Raw genomic sequence first — 25,883 nt, 5'->3', positions numbered from 1 at the left:
CATGTACATAATATTTCAGTTTAGGGCTTCCCTGGTGGCGCAGTGGTTGGGAGTCCGCGTGCCGATGCAGGGGACACGGGTTCGTGACCCGGTCCGGGAAGATCCCACATGCCGCGGAGCGGCTGGGCCCGTGAGCCATGGCCGCTGAGCCTGCGCGTCCAGAGCCTGTGCTCCACGGCGGGAGGGGCCACAGCAGTGAGAGGCCTGCATACCGCAAAAAAAAAAAAAAAAAAAAAAAAAATTTCAGTTTAAAAGTTCTTAAAGAACAAACCAAAAAAGGACATCCAGTGGTCAGAAGCTTGGTGAGTAAAAGGAACTGAAAGAAGCCCAGCGTGGCTGGCGCATGTAGACCAGTGCTGAAGGAGGGTGGCAAGCTGTCCAGATCATTTAGCACCTGTACTATTTGTTTTTTTCCTTAGACCAGTGGGAAATAATTGAAGTTTTTTAAAGAGAGTGATATGACCTTAAGGGCACTTGAGAAGGATCATGGTTGGAATGTGGAGAACTATTAGGGAGACCAGAGTGGATATGAGAGGCCTATGGGTCAGCTATTACAGTACCTCAGGCAAGAAATGACAGTGACTTGCACAAAGGTAGTTTTAGCGGAGATGGAGAAAAGTGGATGTATTTGAGAGCTGTCTAGAAGGTAAAATTGCCAGGACTTGAGCACGGATTAGATAATGAGAGATGAAGGAAAGAGGTCACAGTGGTGTCTGCAAGGTTTCTTGCTTTTACAGTTTGAAGAATGATGGTACTATTTTGTAAGACAAAGAAACTTGGAAGAAGAACAGGTTTAGAGGGGAGGATAAGAAGCTCGTTTATTAGTATGTTGAATTTGAAATGCCTTTGAGATATGCAAGTAGTGATGTCCAGTGGAAATTAGAATACTCTTCTGTGGTCTGTCTTGTCCAGTCAGACTTGTGACATGTTCTGTCCACATATGATATATGACAGTAGAATCAAAGAAGTATAGGCAATCATAAAATCACTCTTGAACTAGGATGTATTTTCTAACCTGTGCTACTTCTTGAGGTTAATAGGCTCTAAAAGTTTTCTTTTCTCTCTCTCTTCCTTTTTTTTTTTTTTGGTAGGCAGATCCGAGGGAGTAGCATCACGTGCAAATAGAACTTGATCCAAATTAACTATTCAGGTAGAAGAAAAAGAGTCCATGAGAGAATTAATGGTCTAATTAGTGCAGATGATACTACCCTCCATTTTACTTAATGAATATGTGCTCCAAAATGAGCCTGAGGTGGGAAACACATCTGCTGTTTCTTTAGTTATCTTCCACTTCCAAGTATTTCTGTAGTATGAGCATCTTGCTGGACTGCATGCGATTCTTGCCTCTAAAGGTATATACAGTAGTCACCTTTATACACATTCCAAGACCCTCAGTGCATGCCTGAAATCAAGGATGGTACCATACCCTATATATACACTGTGATTTTTCCTATATATACATACCTGGGATAAAGTTTAATTTATAATTAGACACAATAAGAGAATGTTCAAATTGCCAGCATCACTACTCTTGGAGTTCAGGGCCATTACTAAGTACGATAAGGTTTACTCAACAATTGATCAAATAACCGAGTTGGCTACTTAAGTGAGTGACGGGTAGGTAGGATAAACAGCAAGGATACTGTGGACAGAGGGGTGATTCTCAACCTGATTGGGATGGAGCAGGAGGGCGTGAGCTTTTGTCACACTACTCAGAAGGTCATGGAATTTAAAACTTATTGCTTATTTCTGGAAATTTCCATTTAATATTTTTATGGGTAACTGATACCAAAGAATGGAAAACTGCAGATAAGTGGGGACTACTGTATTTTTAATACAACATGGCACTCTGCAAGCCATCTGCTTTATCTGGAGCCCAACCAAAGAAATGGTGATTTGTGCCATTGCCAGAAGAACTGGTTGTATTGAACATATTGAGGGATGGTTTATATTTCAGTCTCCAATGCAAAACCTTAAGGGGTTTTCCTGAGTGATTTTGATTATCTGAGATTTTTCCAATATGTGACTTATCCTCTATATAATATATGACTCTGCTGTAAAAGAATGCTTTGTCTCATATTTAAAGGGATTCTAGCTAGTTCTGATATTTTTGAGATTTGGTTAAAGTCCAGGTGTACCCTGTGCATTACCTACAAAATTTTGGACACTTCCACTTAATCCTGTCTTATTTTTCATTTTTTCCAGCCACAGAGGGTCCATCCTTCTAAACTGGACCCCTAAGGATTTTAACCTTTTAAAATCTGGATTTCTTCAACTCATTCTCCATGTTTAGTTGCCCTCTTACCTACTTTTGTTCTCTCTCCTTGGAAACATACCATTAAGAAAAAATTAATTTTTAAAAAGATATCTTTCCCACTTCATATTAACTTTGAGGTATATGTTTATTGAGTAGAATAGTGGGAAGAATCACTGCAGTATTTAACTGTTACTTAACCTACTCAGAGAGAATGCAGAAGTCCACAAAATGAGGAACCCTGAAGTTGAGTAAGACATCTAGTCCTTGGAGTCAACAGAGATTCCTATGCTTTATCCTCTTTGAAAGCCATGCTGTAAATGACACTTCTGAATCTGCATTTTTAAAAATTCATTAAAATTGATTCTGAATCCACCTATTGAGTTATGTTATAAAAGGATTTGAACATCAATTGTTCTGAAATACAGGTTGAGTGGAATGTTGAAATTCTTAAGCTACATTACGATCATAATTTAATTTTAGATAGGTATAGGGTCATGCTTAAAGTCAGCAATGCCCAGGGTCAGAATCAATTTATGAGAGAAATAATCATACTCAAGCCCAACTAAAATATTTATCTTAAGCACAGCAATAAGCATAAAAATCAAATAATCAATAATAGTGGACTCTTGATTAGAGATGTCAGGGAAGTTCTCCCCAGCCTTATCTCAGAGGCTGCCAATTAGCATTATTAGGTTGTGATAGTAAATGAGTTTGACCAGGTATTTTCCTCTCTGATTCAGGCAGTTATCTCTGGAATAATGACCTATAAGGAAGTAATTTTCTCAGTACAGATTCCCTTTGACTTATGCTCTGGCAGAAACCATCGTAAATATTAGCATTCAGATCTTCTAAAAAATCCTAAAGCACTTAGTATTTCCAGACTTCTGAGGTATATGCATGTATTCACAGGAGAGATCAGTCCACATGCAAAGATGAGTCAAGAATTGAAAAAATAAATTTTTGTTGTATATACCTGTTTACCTAAATCAGTCTTATATTTTTCTTTTTTAGAAGACTAGATGAAGAAAGGACCACTCTTGAAATAGAAGGGAGTTTTCTAAAAATAATTTAAATCAAAGAGGAAAGTTTAAACAGTGGTAATCTAGCACTGTGGTTAGAAACTTCAAACTTTGGGCTTCCCTGGTGGCGCAGTGGTTAAGCATCTGCCTGCCAATGCAAGGGACACGGGTTCGAGCCCTGGCCGGGGAGGATCCCACATGCTGCAGAGCAGCTGAGCTCATGCTCCACAACTACTGAGCCTGCACTCTGGAGCCCGCAAGCCACAACTGCTGAGCCCATGTGCCACAGCTACTGGAGCCCACACGCCTAGAGCCTGTGCTCCGCAACAAGAGAAGCCACGACAGTGGGAGGCCCGTGCACTGCAACGAAGAGTGGCTCCCGCTCACCACAATTAGAGAAAGCCCGCACACAGCAACAAAGACCCAACACAGCCAAAAATACATAAATAAATTTATTAAAAACGAACAAAGAAACAAAAAACTTCAAGCCTTAAAGCCAGTGGGCCAAGTTTACCAGTATGACTTTAGAAGAGGTATTTAACTTCTCTGAACTTCAAATTTTTATCTGAAAAGTGGAGATAATAACACCAATAATTGCTGGGTATTATTTTCAGTGCTAAATGAGATAGTGCATAAAAGCGTTTACCACTATGCCTGGCACATAGAAAATGCTCATAAAATGATCTGATTAATATTTCCATTCACTTTCCTATCTTGCTGCATTTTTTAAGGAAAGGATTATTTAGTTTTATTTTTAACATTCATTTCCTTATGGGGATTTAGGATGGTGTGATTTCATAGATTGGATTTACTTGCTCCATCAGGATTGAACAAGCATCACTGATTTGGCTCTCAGTACTATCTTAAAGACCAGTTTCTTTACAGGCAAAGATATACAATGAACTCTTTGACCTGTTCGTATCCCTGAATATCTAATGGATTAAAGAAATGAGACCTTCTTTCAAAATGCCGCATATATGCAAATCAGGTGCTTCTCAAAGCAAAATCACTCCTTTCTTCTTACAGTTTTGCAGAGAGTCACATTTTTTACTTTTTAGATCACTAGGACAGTGACATCGCTACTACAGCATGCCCGTTCTTTTAACAAGTGATATGTCCTGGCTGTCCCTGAAGTCTGTACCATAGCATTCAATCTGATTTCTTTTTTCTCTTTTCCTCGTCATCCTTTTATTCAGCATCCAGTCCCATGAATGGGGGCCCCGAAAGATGTAAGTCATTGTCTCACTCAGTATTCAGAGATCATAATCAAAAAAACACCTAACTTCTACTAACTAGTATAATTACCTTTGAAAAATTGCAGCCCTAAATGACAAAAAAAAAAAAAAAAAAAGTAATGTTGCCAGATTTTTCATTCTCACCCCAGATGTTGGATAGTTTTTAGAAGGGCTCAGGCGGGGAGGTGGTAGCCATCTTTTTTACTTCACTTTTCAAAACAGAAAAAAAATCCTGTTCATTCCTGGAAGGTAAAGTGTATCACGTCTTCTACTTGCCCCCTATTTCCTGTCTGTCAAGATTTCTTTCAGTATTCCATCTCCTAGTTTATACTTCTGAAATTTCACGAAGACAAGAAGCGTCTGGTAGAGATTGATTTCCTAGTCACAAAAATGAGTTTTTAATAGTTTTCAGTTTTAAACCTCTGCAGCAGTCACAAAACTGATTTCTTTTTTGTTCTGCACTCATTTTTTAATTCAATATATCTACTATTTTTTCCTTAAAATTAAAAATATAATGTTTACTTATCATTGGTAGTATTTTCTGGCATTTGAGGAATGAGGAGTGGGCCATAGAGGCCTTATAGCTTTTAAGGAACATTGGAAATCAGCATGAAAAATGGAATATAAGGAAACAGTAACCATTGACATTGAGCTGTGAGAAACTGATGACATGTGAGGAAGCAGGAGATAGAAAACTAGAGAAGCAGTGGGCTGTAAGAGTTTTTAAGTGGCAAGCACAGACACACACACACACACACACACACACACACACCTTTTCAAAACGACTTTTCATTCAAGCAGCATGTATTGGATACTAGTGCTGTGTTAGGCACTGTGAATACAACAAAGAATGTAGTCTCTGGCCCCAAAGACCTTCATTTAGTAGGAGAGGCCAACATATAAATAGATGATTGTACTATGGTGTGCTATAATAGAATTTAAATACTACAGGCATATATAAAAGATAGCGTTGACCTGGCACACTCTTATTTACTCACTTTCCTCGAAAATCTTGTTCATATTTAAGGTTTTACCGTATTAGGCATGGCTTTCTTCCAGAAAGCCTTCCTCATACTGTATGCAGTAAATTAGTGGGGAGTGACTGATTAATTGATGCTGGTACTGACATCAAGGAATATTCTAGAGTAGTTGACATCAAATATGAGTTTTGAATAAAAAGTAGGAAATAATAAGAGAAGTAAAGCCTCATGGTTTTCTTTTCCCAAAGGTCGGTAGGAGTTGAGCATAATATATCATTTGATTTCTTTTATTTGTTCACTCAATTAACAAATCTTTATTAATTTCTTTTAGTCCCTGAACATCCCAGGCTATTTCATGCCTTTGTAACTGCATGGCTATTTTCACTAAATGTTTAGATTGAATGCCCAGTCATTGTGCTTAGGCATTGAGGATAGGGAGGCGGACACAGTTGCAGAGAGATTGCCCTAAAGGGCCTATTGGGGTTTACAACTGAACAAAAGACATTGAACAAAAAGCATTATGAATATGGTGAATGTTATTGCAGGGAATGCAGGGACATTTAATGGATGTATTATAATCTACTCTGCGGGATTAGGGAAGGTTGACCAGGGAAAGTAACATTTAAACTGAGACATAACAAGTAAGAAGGAGCTAGTTTAGAGAATGGGGAAGAGAGTTACAGGGGGTACCTTAGATAGGGGAAAAAAAAAAACCAAAACAGTGCAATGATGAATCTGCCTTCTATAACAGTGGACTGTGTAAAAGGAGTTACCCTTTTACTGAGACCAGCTACAAAAGCTGAAAAAAATACTAAATATTATCTGTTTGAAAGTACCAGAGAGATAAATTAGTAAAGCATTACCAAGCCAAGACTCAGAAAAGAAGGAAATCCAAAGAAATGAGACTGGCATTTGGGACTGCTTTTGCCCTGTAGGCGTTTACCAGTTCAGAGGAAGCAGCTAAAGGACTTTGTAGCCCTTTTGATAGCCTCACATGGTTAGGAATACAAAAATGGAGCTCTTTAAAAATTCCCCAGTGCATTGCATTGGGACCCAGAAAGACTGTACCCAAGGGTAAGGTAAAACAGAGGTAAATGAGCCCTTGCAGGGACTGCAGCCCCGCTTCAAATCATCTGGGTGGCCCAGGAAATTCTCAGACCCCATTTTTATTTATTTATTTATTTATTATAAATTTTTTTATTTTTGGCTGTGTTGGGTCTTCGTCGCTGCACGTGGGCTTTCTTTAGTTGCAGTGAGCAGGGACTATTCGTTTTGGTGTACGGGCTTCTCATTGTGGTGGCTTCTCTTATTGTGGAGCATGAGCTCTAGGCACGCAGGCTTCAGTAGTTGTGGCTCATGGGCTCTAGAGCGCAGGCTTGGTAGTTGTGGCTCACAGGCTTAACTGCTCTGCAGCATGTGGGATCTTCCCGGACCAGGGCTCAAACCCATGTGCCCTACATTGGCAGGCGGATTCTTTTTTTTTTTTTTTTGCAGTACAGGGGCCTCTCACTGTTGTGGCCTCTCCCGTTGCGGAGCAACAGGCTCCGGACACACAGGCTCAGCGTCCATGGCCCACGGGCCCAGCCGCTCCGCAGCATGTGGGATCCTCCCGGACCAGGGCACGAACCCGTGTCCCCTGCATCGGCAGGCGGATTCTTAATCACTGCGCCACCAGGGAAGCCCCAGACCCCATTTTTAGATTAAGATAACTTTGCTTTTGCCAGCACCCCCCAGGTTCCTGGCAGAAAAAAAGATTCTTTCTAGAAGAGTATTTTTATAAGTCTGAAATTATTTCTGCAGTTTTTCATATATAATGTTCAGAACATAATCGAAGGTAATGAGTCACACAAGGACACAAAACAACATCAATCAAGAACCAGCTAAAACAGGAAATAAAAATAGAGCTCCAGGTGTTACAGGTGTTAGATGTATAGATATGGGCTTTAAAATAACTATGCTTACTAAGTTCAAGGACAAAAGAAATTACAGATGTCAAACAAATAGTTGGAAATATTTAAGAAATAATAATATAACAGATTTGATAAAGAACCGAACAGATATTCTAATACTGAACTAAAGATGAGTTTAGCGGTAAATATTAAATCACTAGTGTAGAGAGGATTATTGAACTGGATTTTATGTCAGAGGAAATATCCAGAAGGAAGCACAGAGGAATGACACGATGCAGCATTGGGAAGGGCAGGAGATATAGAAGACACAAGAAATGGTCTAATATATGTTTAAATGGGAGTCCCAAAGGGGAAAGGAGATGAGAATATTTCAAACTATTTGAAGAGATAATGGCTGAGAATTTCCCAAAACAGACGAAAGACAGTGAGCTACAATTTAAGAAGTACAACATAACTTGAATAGGAATGGATAGATATTTTACATTTCTGGGTATATACCCCCGAGAAATTAAAACATACCCACACAAACACTTGTTCATGAATGTTCATAGCAGCGTTATTTATAAAAGCTAGAAACTGAAAGCAATCCAGATGTCAGTCACCTGAAGAATGAATAAACAAAATGTGGTATAGCCACACAACGAAATATTATCTGGTTATAAAACAGAGTGAAGTCCTGATACCTGCTGCAGAATGTATGAACCCTGAAATGATGAGTCTTGAAAACATTATACAAGCGAAAGAGGCCAACTACAAAAGAATTCCATTTATATGATATTCCATTTCTGTGATTCCATTTATATGAAATGTTCAGAATAGGCAACTCTGTAGACAGGGGATAAGATAAGGAGTATGGATATAGGGTTTCTTTTGGGGGTGATAAAAAATGTTCTAAAATTAGATTATGGTGATGGTTGCACAACTCCAAATATACTTTTTTAAAAATTGAGGGACTTCCCTGATGGCACAGTGGTTAAGAATCCGCCTGCCAATGCAGGAGACACGGGTTTAAGCCGTGCTCTGGGAAGATCCCACATGCCGCGGAGCAACTAAGCCCATGTGCCACAGCTACTGAGCCTGCGCTCTGGAGCCCTCAATCCACAGCTACTGAGCCCACGTGCCACAACTACTGAAACCCGTGTGCCTAGAGCCCGTGCCCTGCAGTGAGAAGCCACTGCAACGAGAAGCCCGTACACTGCAACGAAGAGTAACCCCCGCTCGCTGCAACTAGAGAAAGCCCATGCGCAGCAACAAAGACCCAATGCAGCCATAGATAGATAGATAGATAGATAGAATTATACAGTTTATTTAACTGGGGAAATTTTTATGGTATGTGAATTATATTTCAGTTGAAAAGAGGGGAATAAATCCACACCTAGATACATCCTACTAAGACTACAGAAACCAAAGAGAGCATTTTAGAAGCCTCAGTGGGGCTGTAAGTAGAGCATTGGAATTACCTTCAAAGGAGCAGTAAATAGATGATTTCTCAGCAGGAACAGTAGAATTGGAAAGACAGAAGATAATTCAATGATGACATCCTCACAAGGACTTCCCTGGTGGCACAGTGGATAAGACTCCGCACTCCCAGTGCAGGGGGCCCAGGTTCGATCCCTGGTCAGGGAACTGGGTCCCACATGCATGCCGCAACTAAGAAGCCTGCCTGCTGCAACCAAGGAGCCTGCCTGCTGCAACTAACACCCAGCGCAACCAAGTAAATAAATATTTTTAAAAAATGATATCCTCACTGTGCTGAAAGAAAATAACTGCCAACTCTGAATTTTACCCAACTAAAATAACTTTTAAGAATGAAGCTGAAGTAGATTTTTCAGGTGAACAAATAGAAAGAAGGACTTCCCTGGTGGTCCAGTGGTTAAGACTCCACGCTTCCACTGCAGGGGGCATGGGTTAGATCCCTGGTCGAGGAACTAAGATCCCACGTGGCGCAGGCAAAAAAAAAAAAAAAAATAGAGAATTTGCCCCAGGAAACTGATTTCTGAAGGGTATATAGGCAAACAAAAACGATCCCTGGTGGAAGACCAGAGGTAAAGGAAGCAATAAAGATTAACAAAAGTTATATATGCACATATATATGCACATAGCAATAGTTTCACTCCTAGGTATATACCCAATAGCATTGAGTACTTATGTTCACCAAAAAAACATTATAAAAAAAGTTCATAGAAGTGTCAACTTAAAACTACTCAAGGGGCTTCCCTGGTGGTGCAGTGGTTGAGAATCTGCCTGCCAATGCAGGGGACATGGGTTCGAGCCCTGGTCTGGGAGGATCCCACATGGCACGGAGCAACTGGGCCTGTGAGCCACAACTACTGAGCCTGCGCGTCTGGAGCCCGTGCTCTGCAACAAGAGAGGCCGCGATAGTGAGAGGCCTGCGCACCGTGATGAAGAGTGGTCCCCGCTTGCCGCAACTAGAGAAAGCCCTCGTACAGAAACGAAGACCCAACACAGCCAAAATAAATAAAATTTAAACTGTTGATTCATTAGTGTAATTTAAAACAAAACAAAACAAAACAAAAAAAACTACTCAATACCTGTCAACAGTAGATTGGATAAATAAATTGTATAGTCGCATATGTCTTAGAGCCATATAACAGCGTAGGTAATATGCAATAGTATAAGTGAATCTCAAAAACAATAATAAAGAAAATTAGCCAGGCACAAAAGATGACATGATATATGTTGAAGTATGTAATAGGGAAAATGAATCTGTTTTAGAAATCAGGGTAGTTAGTGAGGTAAATGTTGGCCAGGATGTGAAGAAAAGGGAAGCCTTGTGCGCTTTCGGTGGGAATGTAAATTGGTGCAGCTACTATAGAAAACAGTATGGAAGTTCCTGAAAAAATTAAAAATAGAACTACCATATGATCCAGCAATCCCACTTCTGGGTATATATCCAAAGGAAATGAAAACAGGATCTTGAAGAGGTATCTGCACTCCCATGGTCATTGCAGCATTATTTATGATAGTCAAGATATGGAAATAACCTAAGTGTCCATCAGTGGAATAGATAAAGAAGATATGCCATATACATATATATATGTATATACACACGCACACGCACACATAAATGGAATATTATTACGCTGTACAAGAAGGAAATTTGCCATTTACCACAACATGGATGGACCTTGAGGGTATTATGCTAAGTGAAATGTCAGAAGAAAACGAATATTGTTTGATATCACTTGTATATAGAACTTAAATAAAAAGGCCAGACTCAGAAACAGAGATCAGAATAGTAGTTACGAGGGAGTGTGGGATGGGAGAAATGGGGAAATGTTGGTCAAGGGTACAAACTTCTAGTTATAAGTTGAATAAGTTCTGGAGATCCAATGTACATCATGATGATTTTAGTTAATAATACTATATTATATACTTGAAGGTTGTCAAGAGAATAGATTTTAAATGTTCTCATCACAAAAAAATAAATGATAATCATGGGGTATGATGGGGGTTTAGCTAATACTATGGTGGTAATCGTTTTGCAATGTGTAAGTGCATTAAATCAACACATGGCACACCTTACGTTACACATTGTTATATGTCAATTATATCTCAATAAACCTGGGGAAAAAATCAGGGTAGTAGTTACCCTGTGGGGGTGCCTAGGGTTGGCTAGGTGCCTAGGGGGACTGCTAGGTGCTGGGGTGTTTTGGTTCTTGATCTGAGGGTGGGTATCATAGCTGTATTCCGTTTGAAAATTCATCATGGTGTGCACTTTTGTGTACTTTTCTGCATGTCCGTTATACTTTAAAAGGTTTTTTTAAGTGAAAATATTGGTAAATCTCAGTGAATATTGAATGTATAAAATAATAGTATCTTATTTATAGCTAGGAAGAAATGTAAAGGAGTTAGGCCACGTAAGATATCAATCTACAGAACGTCAGAATTGAAGTATTTACGTTTTAGGTTCTGAAGAGGTGATCTCGTCTGCTCCGTAAAACCACTTTCATAAGCAATTTTGAAATTACAAGGGAGAAATCTAAGTAAATTTTAAAGGAATTTCAGTTATAATTTGGGAATATTTTAAGTAGATCAAAAATTAGTTATGTTGAGTTTTTCAGTAAAAGTACCTTTTAAAAATATTCTGAGACCTGTGGTCTGTTTTGATGCTTTCCATATTGCTTGATCTATTTCTAAACACTACTCAGTTTGGCAATATCCCTTGAGAAGTATATGGCACTTAACGTGTATTGTTCCCTAGAGGAATCAGGAAAGAAAAGATGCAGATTTCCTCTTGGGATAAAATAGAAAATTAATTGAAGAGGGAAGAGTCTATAATTTAAGCTATTGTTAACATTAGGAGAATATCATAATATGTAATTTTCATTTTTGTTGATTATGTCTTCTTAGTTTAAATACCAGTTATCACCATCAGAGTTCATGCTCTTTATGCAGCAGCTTGGTATGGCCTGTATTTTTATCTTCATCTTGTTGGTTTATAGACAATGATGTAAGCTTAAAACGTATAATCTTTTTTATGCAGTATCTTCTTACTCTTTCTTCACTTGCTTCAGACTCATCGTCAGTTAGCTTTTGAATTCCATACTAAGATTTTGAAAGAAATACTCCAACAAAAAATGAACTGTATTTTTGTTATAGTGATTCTGCTGCATGGATTACAAGCACTCTATCTGCATGCTTGGGTAAACTCCATCAAAAGCACATTATCCTCCTACTTCTGTGGCCAGCTGCCTAATTGTATCTGCTGTAACCACACGCTGTTGGAACATGATACCAATGAAGAACAGAAATGATAAATTACTCCCTGCAGGTGATAGTGATAATGATAATTTTTAATTTCCTTCTTCATCATAAGGTGTAGTCTGATCTTATTTCATTGGCTGCATCCTGTTACATACACACATGATATGTCTGCTTTAAAGAAGTACTCATCACACCAAAATACATGAGAAAGTAATTCGTTTTTATTCCATGTCATTGTTCTTCAAATGAGCACGTATAAAACGAACTGCATCTACCTTTGTATGTATGGGATGAAAAAGCAAAACGTGGCTTAAAACAGATTTTCAAATGATTCAATTTACAAATGCTGTGAGTTATGTTTTCCTTTTTGTGAAATCCACAAAGCAGAAACAAAACAACTCATTGTGAAACTCTGTTCTAATACTTAGGAATATTTAAGATGCACAATAAAGCTACACGTCTGTATTATTTTCCTGTGCACTTCAAAGTAATTATGGAAGATTCTCACCAAATTACAAGCGTGATCAAACTATCCCAGAAATTTACTGTATATTTTTCTTTCATTCTGTTTCCTTCTGTCGTCATCACTATTGTTCGTAATTACTACTCATTCTTTCTCTCAGTCTAAGTGACTTTTATAACTAAAATTTTTCTGACTGTGGTGTGTGGTGTAAGTCAGTGAAATTTTATTTATTTCATTGTGACCTTGCCTTTGCAGATTAACCCAGCTCCTATAGATAATTGATTTCAATGCTTATTTTTCTCCTTAGCATTCCCTTTGCCCCTGACTAGAGATATGTATGGAACAAAAGGGACATTTATTCTGTGGTCACGCCTTCAAACCTATCTGATCTTTTTCAAGCACATGTCAAGTTGTGCTGCAGTTATTTATTACCATTGCCAATTAGTCATTTTCAATTTCCTGTGGTGGTTGTTTATTCTTATATTTGAATGACTTCCACAGACAGAGTGTTAAGTTCATTGAAATTAACATTTAAAACACCTAGAGATAGCCTGTCAAAGTGATGGTAACAAGGAGGTGAAACTATAATTGAAAAATAGTTGTATGTTTATATTCTGCAGCAAAATGAATAGTTTTGTCCCCAAATCAGCTGACATATTTGATTGTTTATAATGGCCTTGCAGAAATAAAAACACTGATCATAGTTCCACTAGTTTATATGACTATGTTTCAAGTTTAAGGTTTTTTCCTCTTTTTTTCTAATATCTATTTTAATTATCAAGGATCATTTATACAGGGGGGGAAAAAAAGGAAGCGCTTTCCCTAACGTGGCATTTTAGGCCTTGCTTGTGTTTGAGAGTAAATACCATTTTAAGCCCAGAAAATCCCTTTGGTTTTTCAGAGCAAGCATCTTCCACTTTCTCAGTTAAGTGAATGCTACCTCTGCATGTAATTTTAAATCCCAGGTGATTTTCTTTCTGACTTCTCCTCATGCTTCTGATTAATATTTGCTGTGGAACTGATTTTAATACTACCCTCAACCAAACATCATTAGGAGGGTAAATCTGCATGAGGAGTTGGATATACTATAACGCTCTTCAGAGGGAACTATAAAATAGCTGTCGTTCATTTTTATTTCTTATTTATTTGTCTTCAGGCTTATAAACTGTTTTTTGGTTACCCCCAAACTACTCAATATTTCACTGTAGTTTTGGGTATCTGGGCAAGCGTTAATTTCTTTTTTGATTTTTAACTAAATTTCATAGATAGTTGGATTTGGGGATTGGGAGACAGTTCTAAAATATCTTTGTATTCTCAAATCTTTTTATCTTTATTTTTTAATTTTGTTGTAAACTTGTGTATCAGCTTCTCCTCTTTGTTAAGACCTTCTATAATTATAATTCTGCAGTGTTCTACTATATTAACATTACCAGTCTGTATTTTATCAGAGTTAAATATATCACTTAGTGTATTTTATATATATTTCATATCACTTAGTGTATTTTATATATATTTCAGACTCACGTCACATTTTCTGATAATGTTGTAAGAGCTTTTTTTAAACCTGAATTTGTTTTCACAAAAGGTTTTATTAGCTAACTAGGGTTTTTTTTCCCCTCTGCTTTCTTTTTTGGTAACAGAGTATAAGGAATACATAAAAACATGTGTATAACTTAAAGAATAGTTATAAGGTAACTAACTGTCTCACCATGAAACCCACTTACTAAAATCTTTAAAAAATCATCTTAATGTTTTCATATAGTTTCCATAGTTTTTATTACTGTTACTATTCTGTTTACACCTTTTCTCCTTTACCTGCTACTTTCCCTTAATTTGCTTTTGCTAATCTCTTGAGAAGAAAAATAGTTATTGAAAATGTTCTTTTTGTAGAATTACTAGTTGGGGAAAACTTGTCATTCTTTTTCTTCAAATTCATTTAGTTCCTACTATATATTAGACTCTGCCCTAACCCTTGGGGTGCAGAGATGAGTGATTTTTCAGAGTCATTAAGGGAAATGTACAAAGGTAATAGTTGAATTGAATGCCTCTCTATGCAATACTGTAGATTATTTAACTCAAGTATTATTAAAAATAACTTATCACAGAAGTTGTTCATATTTTTGGGAAATGTAAATTATATATAAGCATAAAGAATATTAATATTAGAAATCTATCATCCACTTTCAATAGCTTGGTGAAATCTTTCCATATAGATGTATATATTCACATTTGTATAACACAGGATAAGTGCCCATAATAAATATATATTATTCTTTTCACCTAATAGTATATCACAACTATTTTTCCAAATCAGTAAATATTTGTCTACAGGATTACTTTTCATGGCCAAATGGTATTCTATTATTTGTAGATTTTATGCTTTATTAACTGATCACCTGTTGTTGAAAATGTGGGCTAAAATTGACATGTTTAAATCTTTGCAAGCATACTTAATTTTTGGAAGTTTTTAATTACTGGATCAATGAGTATGTACATTGTATGAAATCTTAGTTGTGTGCATGAAAACAGAAAAGTACACAAATCATAAGTATAGTTTGGTAAAATTGCACAAAGTGATTACCCCACCATATACCCAGCATTCAACTTAAGAAACAGAGTATTACCAGCAACCCAGGAGCCTATCACATAACCCCTTCCAGTTTCTACCGGTATTGCAAGGATAACTACTATTCTGACTTGTAACACTAAATTAGTTTTTCTGTCTTTGAATTTCCTGTATATGAATTGAATCATATTGTGTGTACTATTTTGTGTCTGACTTCTTTTTAGTACAAATGTTTTATCTTTTAATGTGTATTACTTAATTCCCCTAGAAAGGTTATTTCAGTTTACTTTCACAGCATGAATGTTCCTTTCCCCACTAATTGTAGATATTATCATTTAAAAAATCCTTTCCTCAACATGATCAAGGAAAATTGTATCATGTTGTCTTAATTGACTTATTTTTTTCTAAGTAGGTGAAACAGTTTCTTTAGCATGTTTATTAATCATTTGATTTTTCTTTTGTAAATTTCCTGCTTTTTTGTTGTTAGTTTCTTTTGACGTATTGCTTTCTTTTTTTTTTTTTTCCCGGTACGCGGGCCTCTCACTGTTGTGGCCTTTCCCGTTGCGGAGCACAGGCTCCAGCCACTCTGCGGCATGTGGGATCTCCCCGGACCGGGGCACGAACCCGTGTCGCCTGCATCAGCAGGCGGACTCTCAACCACTGCGCCACCAGGGAAGCCCTGACGTATTGCTTTCTTATTAATTTGTAGTAGCTTAATGTACAAAGGACAGTGAGCCTTTGTTACTTATATTGTAAATACTCTCAGATCTGTCATTCATGTTTTAATTTTGATACTACAATTTAAATTTTTCTTTATTAAGTTTCTGCTTTGCTTATGATACTTAAAAATAAACCTTCTTTATTTCCAGATTTTATAAACACTTGTATATACTGGTGGGATTTCATTCTTCCTCCCTCCTACCCCTCCACCCCCTACACTGATCTTTGTGCATACATGTGCATACATTGAAAACCCCACCAGATGATGTTATAATTTTTCCATTAAAAACTCATAGGTATCTTAAAGGAATTCAGAGGGGAAACATAGTGTTTTATATTTACCCAACGATTTATCGTTCTTCTCTCATTTTTGATGTTTCAGGTTTCCTTCCAGTATTATTGCCCATCAGCCTGAAGAACTTCCTTTAAAATGTCTTCTAAAAAGCCTGTTGGCAATGGATTCTCTTAATATTCCTTCACTTGAAAATTCATTTATTTTATCTTCATTCCTAAAGGATGTTTTTCCTGGATATAGAATTTTGAAAGGTTTTTTTGGTTTGTTTTGTTTGTTTGTTTGTTTGTTTTGTTCCAATATCTTTTTCTTTTCCATCTGGACCTCCTATTACATGTATGTTAGTTCCACAGGTCCCTGAGTCTCTGGGCATTTTATTTCAATCTTTTCCCCTTGTTTTTTAAAATTAGATAATTTCTTTTGATCTAACTTCACATTCACTGACTTTGTCCTCCTCTATCATCTCCATTCCGCAATTCAGCAATTCAGCCCAGGAAGTTTTTTGTTTCAGTTATTGTGTTTTTCAGTTCTGAAATTTCCATTTGGTTCTCTTTTCATAGTTTCTATTTCTCTACTGAGAATTCCTGTCTTTTGATTCATTTCAGTGTGTTTATTTTACGTCATTGCTATTAACTTATACCAGCATAGTTATTTGCTTTAAGTCTTTGTCTGATAGTACCAGCATCTGGATCATCTCAGCATTGGCATCTGTTGATTGTCTTTTCTCTTGAGAGTTGGTTACATTTTCCTGGACTTTGTATGTTGAGTAATATTGGATTGTATCCTGGATATTTTGGACTCTTAGTTGGCTTATAATCATCTGGGCAGTGTTGATGTTCGTTGTTAACAGGCAGTCCATCCAAAGTCAAGATATAAGTTCTGTCAGCAGTGTCTTGGCAGACAATGGTTCAAATCTCATTTCCATTCTCTAAGAGTTTGCTATACTGTTTTGGGTCTCTCCTGCACATACACAGTTTAGGGATTGGTCTGAGACTTATACAGGTTTTTCAGTTTGACAGAATTATATAGTATTTTGATTCTCTCTTGGTATCTAAAGTATAATGAACCTCAAGGTTAAATATTGAATTTGGAGAGGAGTTGAGGAAGATGGCAGAAGAGTAAGACGCGGAGATCACGTTCCTCCCCACAGATACATCAGAAATACATCTACACGTGGAACTGCTCCTATAGAACACCCACAACGCTGGCAGAAGACCTCAGACCTCCCAAAAGGCAAGAAACTCCCCACGTACCTGGGTAGGGCAAAAGAAAAAACAGAAACAAAGAATATGGACGGGACCGGCACCAGTGGGAGGGAGCTGTGAAGGAGGAAAGGTTTCCACATACTAGAAGAACCTTCACTGTCAGAGACAGGAGGCCGGCGCGGGGTAAGCTTCGGAGCCGCGGAGGAGAGCGCAGCAACAGGGGTGCGGAGGACAAAGCGGAGAGATTCCCGCACAGAGGATCGGTGCCGACCGGCACTCACCAGCCCGAGAGGCTTGTCTGCTCACCCGCCGGGGCGGGTGGGGGCTGGGAGCTGAGGCTCGGGCTTCGGTCGGATCCCAGGGAGAGGACTGGGGTCGGCTGCGTGAACACAGCCTGAAGGGGGCTAGTGCGCCACAGCTACCCGGGACGACGGAGTCTGGGAAAAAGTCTGGACCTGCCGAAGAGGCAGGAGACTTTTTCTTGCCTCTTTGTTTACTGGTGCGCGAGGAGAGGGGATTAAGAGCGCTGCTTAAGGAGCTCCAGAAACGGCCGCGAGCCGCGGCGATCAGCGCGGACCCCAGAGACGGGCATGAGACGCTAAGGCTGCTGCTGCCGCCACTAAGAAGCCTGTGTGCGAGCACAGGTCACTATCCGCACCTCCCCTCCCGGGAGCCTGTGCAGCCCGCCACGGCCAGGGTCCCGTGAGCCAGGGACAACTTCCCCAGGAGAACGTACGGCGCGCCTCAGCCTGGTGGAACGTCACGGCGGCCGCTGCCGCCGCAGGCTCGCCCCGCATCCGTACCCCTCCTTTCCCTCGGCCTGAGTGAGCCAGATCCCCCGAATCAGCTGTTCCTTTAACCCCGTCCTGTCTGAGCAAAGAACAGACGCCCTCAGGCGACCTGCACGCAGAGGCGGGTCCAAATCGAAAGCTGGACCCCAGGAGCTGTGCGAACAAAGAAGAGAAAGGGAAATCTCTCCCAGCAGCCTCGGGAGCAGCGGATTAAATCTCCACAGTCAACTTGATGTACCTGCATCTGTGGAATACATGAATAGACAACGAATCATCCCAAATTGAGGAGGTGGACTTTGGGAGCAACGATATATATATTTTTTCCCCCTTTTCCTCTTTTTGTGAGTATGTGTATGCTTCTGTGTGAGATTTTGTCTTTAAAGCTTTGCTTTCACCATTTGTCCTAGGGTTCTGTCCGTCCGTTTTTTGTTGTTTTTTACTTAAAAAAATGTTTTTTCTTAATAATTATTTTTTATTTTAATAACATTATTTTATCTTTATTTTATTTTATCCTCTTTCTTTCTTTCTTTCTTTCTTTTCTTTCTTTTCTTTCTTTCTGCTTTTTCTCCCTTTTGTTCTGAGCCATGTGGATGAAAGGCTCTTGGTGCTCCAGCCAGGCATCAGGGCTTTGCCACTGAGGTGGGAGAGTCAAGTTCAGGACACTGGTCCACAAGAGACCTCCCACCCAGCTCCATGTAATATCAAACGGCGAAAATCTCCCAGAGGTCTCCATCTCAACGCCACGACCCAGCTTCACTCAACAACCAGGAAGCTACAGTGCTGGACACCCTATGCCAAACAACTAGCAAGACAGGAACACAGCCCCATACATTAGAGAGGCTGCCTAAAATCATAATAAGGCCACAGACACCCCAAAACACACCACCAGACATGGACCTGCCCACCAGAAAGACAAGATCCAGCCTCATCCACCAGAACACAGGCACTAGTCCCCTCCACCAGGAAACCTACACAACCCACTGAACCAACCTTAGCCACTGGGGACAGACACCAAAAACAACGGGAACTACGAACCTGCAGCCTGCTAAAAGGAGACCCCAAACCCAGTAAGATAAGCAAAATGAGAAGACAGAAAAACACACAGCAGATGAAGGAGCAAGATAAAAACCCACCAGACCTAACAAATGAAGAGGAAATAGGCAGTCTACCTGAAAAAGAATTCAGAATAATGATAGTAAAGATGATCCAAAATCTTGGAAATAGAATAGAGAAAATGCAAGAAACATATAACAAGGACCTAGAAGAACTAAAGAGGAAACAAGCAACGATGAACAGCACAATAAATGAAATATTGAATTTGGTTTGGGCCCAATCCACATTAACCCTGCGGATCAATAAAACTCCACATTCTTAACGAAAGCAGGAAAGTACAGTAATTAGCTTTATAGTGATTTTTCAGTAATCAGTTTCCAGTTTTTAAGACTTTATAAGCTTTATTTAATGCCAGTTTTAAAATAGATTAAGTCAAGCCTATCCCACTAGTGAAAGAAAAAGGAATGGTATCGTTCAAATTTTAAACAAAAATAAGTGAAAATTATTTATTTGTTTGAACATGTTAATTTCTTAGAGGCCTTTTTGTAAACTGTTAACAGTAAACCTGAGAGTTACGTTGGAGTTTCTTCTTTGGGTATTTGCCTACATATACGTTTAATTTGAATAGTCTTGTTTTTATTTTCAGGAAAAAAAAACGTAGTATTTTAAAATTTCATTTATCTCATCACAAAAATAATCATAGTACTTTGCTTTAAAACTGGATGAACAAGATCAGAAGAAATTAAATGAGCGGGCTTCATATAAAAGAGTACGTTTTAGTTATTTATTGCTGTGGTTAGCAAACCACTCCAAAACTTAGCGCCTTGAAGTCAAAAATCAGGTAGGTTTACTTGTCTGTGTTTCTGCAGTCTGGACTGGACTTACATACTAGTTCTGCTCCTAGGGTTTTTCATGCTGCTGCAGTTGTGTGGAGGCTTGACTCACATGGCAGCATCTCAGTGGAAGAGTCTGGTTGGGCGAGGGGCCGCATGAGCCTTTCTCCATGTAGATCCTCACCTTTCAGTGGTCCACCACGGTCATTTCTCTAATTTAACACATACTGAGTATTTGATTAGCCTTGTTGCCCTTATTATTATGTTGTTTCTGTGGGGAAAAGCCAAATTATATTACTTTATTTTTACTAATATCGTGTTTTCCAGGAAAAATAGTGACCTACCATAAGTTTAAGAGTGTCTGATATTGGAAATGGTTTCTTATTTGTCATGGCTTAAGACTGTATAATCAATTGTTATGTAATTAGTTTAATAATTATTTATATTCCTTTGTTTTTAAACAGGCACTTGCTGGCTACTTCGATATATATTTTGAGAAGAATTGCCACAATAAGGTAAGTATCACGAGTTGTCTCATAAGAATTAATTATGTGAAATACATTGTATTTTATTTTTGTGCCCCAAGGTGTTTGATCATAAGCATTTTGCTGTTGTAAGCAGTTGGAGCTTGTATTAGATGTAGTAGATTAATGTACCATGATACTAAAAATCTTGTGCTTCATCGGGTACTTTTGAACTCTACCAATGCAGGTCGTATTCTCTACGGGCCCCCAGAGTACCAAAACACACTGGAAACAAACAGTATTCCTATTGGAAAAGCCATTTTCAGTTAAAGCAGGTAAGAAAGAAAAAGGGGGAAAATGTCTTATCCATTCTGAAGTAAACAATATTCATTCATTCTACAACCACTTTTTCTATGCCCACTGTATTTGAAGCAATATGACATACTAAGATAAGTTCTTAGAGTTTACCATGTACATAAATTTTAGGTGGCATATCGTTTCATTAAAGAAGTAAGTTAAAGAAAACTTTTATTTAAATTTAATTTCTGCCAGTTAAAATATATGTGACATTATGTAGCTCTTATTTTGAGTACCACAAAATCAGAAAATTTTTCTTTAAGCAATAGCTAATACGTATTAAATAGCAAATATAAATAAAAGAAAATGTTCTCATTTCCCAAGTGACCAAAGAGAAATATCACCAGTAGAAGTAAAGTGTAAATTAAAGAGAATGTCATTCAGTAGTTATTATATTCGAAATACATTTTTATTTGTCTAGAATGCTCTCCACTGTGTCCATCTCCTCAAATCTTACATAGTGTTTGAAGACTGATCCAATTCTACATTCATCTCATTGATTGTTCACTTACACAAGCACCTATAGTTCTTACATACCTACACATTTAACTCCAAAAGTTAGAATTTGATTGTGGAATTTTTTTTTTAACTGCTTATTACATATAAGTCTTCTTGTCCCATCTTCACTGAAAGCCTTCTGACTGTAGGAAAACTGAATGTACAACAGACTTCATTGTAAAGATATTCAACATCAAATTATTTGTGTGTCTCTCAAAAGCAACACGGAGCAAAAATTTGCAGAATGATTCCTACAATATATGATTTATATGAAGTTTGAAAACATGTAAAACAGCTGTATGTACACACACACATAGTAAAAGTAAGAAACAACACTTAAGAATGGTAACCACTGAATTCATGGTAGTGGTTCACTTTAGGGGAGGATGGAAGTAGGATCAGAGAAGGCTACAAAGGGGGTTTAGTGCCATGTATCTGAACAATTTCTTTTAAAAACTGAAGGAACTGTGGCAGAATGTTAAGATTTGACAAAGCTGAGTAGAGGTCATTAAATCATTCTCTTTGTGTTTAAAATATTTCATAAAATTCTAATGTGGTTTTGATTTCACTGTTGAGACATAAAGGAATTTAGTAGATGCAAATAAACACTGTTAGAGTAAAGCAGCACCTTGTCATTTTTTTCACTTTGAGGTTGCAGTGCTATGGAAATAAAACCTTGATGGCGTGATTTTCTCTTTCTCTAGAAAGCTTGAGCACAGCAAAACTGAAATGAAGCCAACACATCCTCATTTCTGTTTCTTTGTTTTGTTTTTTGTTTAGCTCTGGTATTTGGATTGATTTTGGGAAAATTGAAGATACTGCTTTTTTCCCTCACTGTAACCATTTTGTTGTCTTAATGCTAAAATTCTAAAGGCAATACTAATTCTTTCATGTTTTAATCTTGAGGGGGATTTAAGATAGCATTTGAATTTTCTCCTACCTAATTACAACAAAGTATTATTTGATGCCTAGTGAAATTTTGAAATCCTAAATATTCTTTACCCAGTAATCCTTACAGTAATTGATTCAGCTTTTTCAGAATACTGTGAAGAAGGTATATGATTCTAATGCTGCCCTCTGGCACCATCTACATTCTCTTTTTCTTTCATTGCCATTGTGTGTACTCATATTTAAACGGTAAGGCCAATAGGCTCCCCTAAAATAGCACAACCTGCGGAGAGTTTGAAAGAGAAATTTCAAAGTAAGGAAAATGTGGTCATTCTCAGTTACAAGAAATTTTTTTTTTAACCCTGCTGTAGTAAGCCTTTGGTGGTAGTGCTGATGAATAGAAGCCAGAAGCTCTGGGGCAGAGTATTGGGGTACACATTAGTCAGAAAAAGAGCTCTGGAGATCTTCGATACGCCCTTGAGTTTTAGATGAGTGCTAAGATGGTGTGTATGTGGGATGAAATGCCTGAGGTCAGGCAAAGCAGTTGGAGTAGTTGTGAACCAGATATTTCCCAGCATTTACACAGGGCTGGGGTATTCAAATTTCATCAAGCTAGAGTGGGGCGTCTTTCTGGACTCTATTCAGTGGAGATCCCAGAAGGACCATAGTAGCGGGAATAAACTGTCACTTGAGTAAAGGTAACTCTGGATGCTCCTTAACAAAGCTTAAAAACAAGTCTTAAGAGGAAAAACTGAACTGCGTGTAACCTTAATAGCAACAAAGGAGAACAATAATATCAGATGTTCAATGACATAAAATTCAACATGGGCCAACATTCAATCAAACATTGAATGCAGGAAAATACCAGTCAGTAGAAACAAACCCAGAAATGATAGAATTAGCACACAAGCATGTTGAAATATATTATAACTACTTTTATATGAACATAGGAAAATATGAGAAGATATTTACAATCCAAATAGGACTTCTAGAGATGGAAATTACAGCATCTGAAGTGAAAATGTCATTTGATGGAGTTAACGGCAGGAAAGATCAGAGAACGTAAAGATACAGCAATAAAATGTATCCAAAAAGAAGCACAGAGAGGGGGAAAAAGATTTTTTTTAAAAAAAATTAATGGGGCTTCCCCGGTGGCGCAGTGGTTGAGAGTCCGCCTGCCGATGCAGGGGACACGGGTTCGTGCCCCGGTCTGGGAAGATCCCACATGCCACGGAGTGGCTAGGCCTGTGAGCCATGGCTGCTGAGCCTGCGCGTGCGGAGCTTGTGCTCCGCAACGGGAGAGGCCACAACAGTGAGAGGCCCACGTACCGCAAAAAAAAAATTAATATATCCTCAGTAACCTGTGGGAAAATATGCATCATTCAACCTTAAATATAATAGTAGAAGTCCATGGAAGAATCAGGGGCAGAAAACATAATGGATAAAATTTTCTTATATTTGATAAAAACTATAACTCACAGATTGAAGAAATTGAGTGAACTCCAAGAAATTGAGTGAGCTCCAAGAAGGATCAACACAAAGAAAACAACCCCAGGACACATCATAAACAAATTGCTGGTATGCAGTGATAATTAAAAAAAAAAAAACTTTAACCAGAGAAAAAGAAAACATATAGAGAGGAGCAGACCAACAATACAAAATATATTAAAGTAAGCTCTTCAAGTGGAAAGAAAATATCACCAAAATTTTCAATACTTAGAAAATTCCACTCTAAACAAAGGAGTGGAAAATGCCAGAAATGGTAAATGTGTGTGAGTACGAAGAAAAGCCTTTATTTTCTCACTTTTTAATTTCTTAAAAGATAATTGACTATTTAAAGCAAAAATAATAATGCATTGTGTGTTTTAAAACATATAGAGACATAAAATATATGGCAATGATTTTAAAAAGAAATTAATTAGAAAATGGAAATATATTGTAAAGTCCTTACACTTAGATGAAGCAATTTAATGGTGAACTGATGAATTAAGTATGTACATTGTAAACCCCAGAGCAACAGCTAATAATTTTTAAATTAAACCACAAAATATAGCTAATAAGCTAGTAGTGGAGATAAAATAGAATCCTGAAAAGACTATTCAATTCAAGAGAAGATAGGAACATAAACAGATGGACAAATAGAAAACAAAAGGTATGATGGTAGACTTAAATTCAAACATATTGATAATTATATTAAATATGAATGGTCTATACATCCAGATGATGGAATTTCATTCAGTGCTAAAAAGAAATGAGTTATGAGCCCGTGAAAAGACATGGAGGAATCTTAAACACAACTTACTAAGTGAAAGAAGCCAATCTGAAAAGGCTATACACTGTGTGATATGAGGTAATGACATTCTAGAAAAAGCAAAACTATGGAGATAATAAAAAGATCAGTGGTTGCCAGGGGCAGGGGATACAAATAAGCAGAACACAGAAGGTTTTAGGGCAGTGAAGATACTCTTTATGATATTATAATTAGGATAAATGTCATTTACATGTGTCCAAACTCGTAGAATATGTAACCCCAAGAATATGTAACACCAAGAGGGAACCCTAAGGTAAACTACAGAATTTTGGTGATTATGATGTATCATCAATGTGGGCGCATCCTTGGTTAAAAAAAAAGTACCATTCCAATGAGTGAGTTGATAGTGGGGGAGGCTGTGCATGTGTGGGGGCCGGGGGATATGAGAAGTCTCTGTACCTTCCTCTCAGTTTTGTTGTAAACATAAACCTGCTTTAAAAAGTTAAGTCTTTTAAAAAATGTTAATAGTCTAAACATGCCAATTAAAAGGCAGAAATAAACAGAATAATAGCAAGAACTAACTAAATGCTGTTTACGGGAAACACACTTAATATAAAGACAGTAATTCCGGTTGCCAGTGACGTAAGTGCATTCATCCCATCTGTCTCACTGAATGCAGCTTTAAAACCAGAATGCATGGAACAGCTCTTTGAAATCTCTGAAAAGTACATAATAGCAGATAAATTGGAGAAGATTACCAGAATTTGAAGTACCACTGAACTGGTGGTAAATTTGTGATTAGTTTTCCTTCAGTATCCCCTAGCCTGGACTTCAGACAGCCTGAAACTCAGAAGAGGGCCTCAGCACAGACAGGAAGAGCTCCCAAAGGAGCCCTCTGATTCTAGCTTGAGGAGTGGGGAAAGGGTCTCCTAATGCTTAGAGAGAGTGGGGGGAAATCCCCATTTTTCTTTTCTATGTTTCTTCTCTGTTCTCCCATATCACAGCCCGCAAGTAATCCTACAGTGGTAGCAGCAGTAACAGTGGCAGCAGTGGGGACCTGCATACCCATAGGTAAATGAGTGGGTGTGGCTGTGTTCCAATTAAATTTTATTTACAAGATCAGCAGCCAGACTCAAAAGCCTTCCATAAAACAAATCTCCAGGCACAGATTGCTTCATTGCAAATTCTCCCAACGACTTAAAGGGAGAAATAACACCGGTTCTACATAGTCTCTTCCAGAAAATAGAAGAGAGCTAATTTTATGAGGGCAGTATTATCTTGATACCAAAAATTAGACAAAGGTAGTACAAGAGAATTAAACTGCAGACCAGTGTCCCTCATGAATATAGATGTAGAAATCCTCAACAAAATAG

At 38.0% G+C, this 25,883-nt stretch overlaps 1 protein-coding gene across 12 annotated transcripts in view; it reads left to right on the top strand.

Annotated features, from left to right (window-relative positions):
* Nucleotides 1-25,883, top strand: part of PRMT3 (protein arginine methyltransferase 3) — a 137,343-nt gene that overhangs the window by 97,879 nt on the left and 13,581 nt on the right. For 10 of the 12 annotated variants that reach the window (XM_067749622.1, XM_067749621.1, XM_067749627.1 and 7 more), the window contains 2 exons: nt 20,517-20,567; nt 20,764-20,851. In XM_067749622.1, coding sequence (XP_067605723.1) covers nt 20,517-20,567; nt 20,764-20,851 — 139 coding nt within the window. Of the gene's footprint in view, nt 1-12,024; nt 12,168-15,732; nt 20,463-20,516; nt 20,568-20,763; nt 20,852-25,883 lie in introns of those variants that run through there. The other 2 variants (XM_067749623.1, XM_067749628.1) reach the window with 2 other exon arrangements.

The sequence above is a fragment of the Pseudorca crassidens genome, chromosome 9 (genome assembly GCF_039906515.1).
Source record: "Pseudorca crassidens isolate mPseCra1 chromosome 9, mPseCra1.hap1, whole genome shotgun sequence".
NCBI lineage: Eukaryota > Metazoa > Chordata > Mammalia > Artiodactyla > Delphinidae > Pseudorca > Pseudorca crassidens.
The sequence above is the reverse complement of the archived record's forward strand: the minus strand, read 5'-3'. Positions and strand labels throughout refer to the sequence as shown.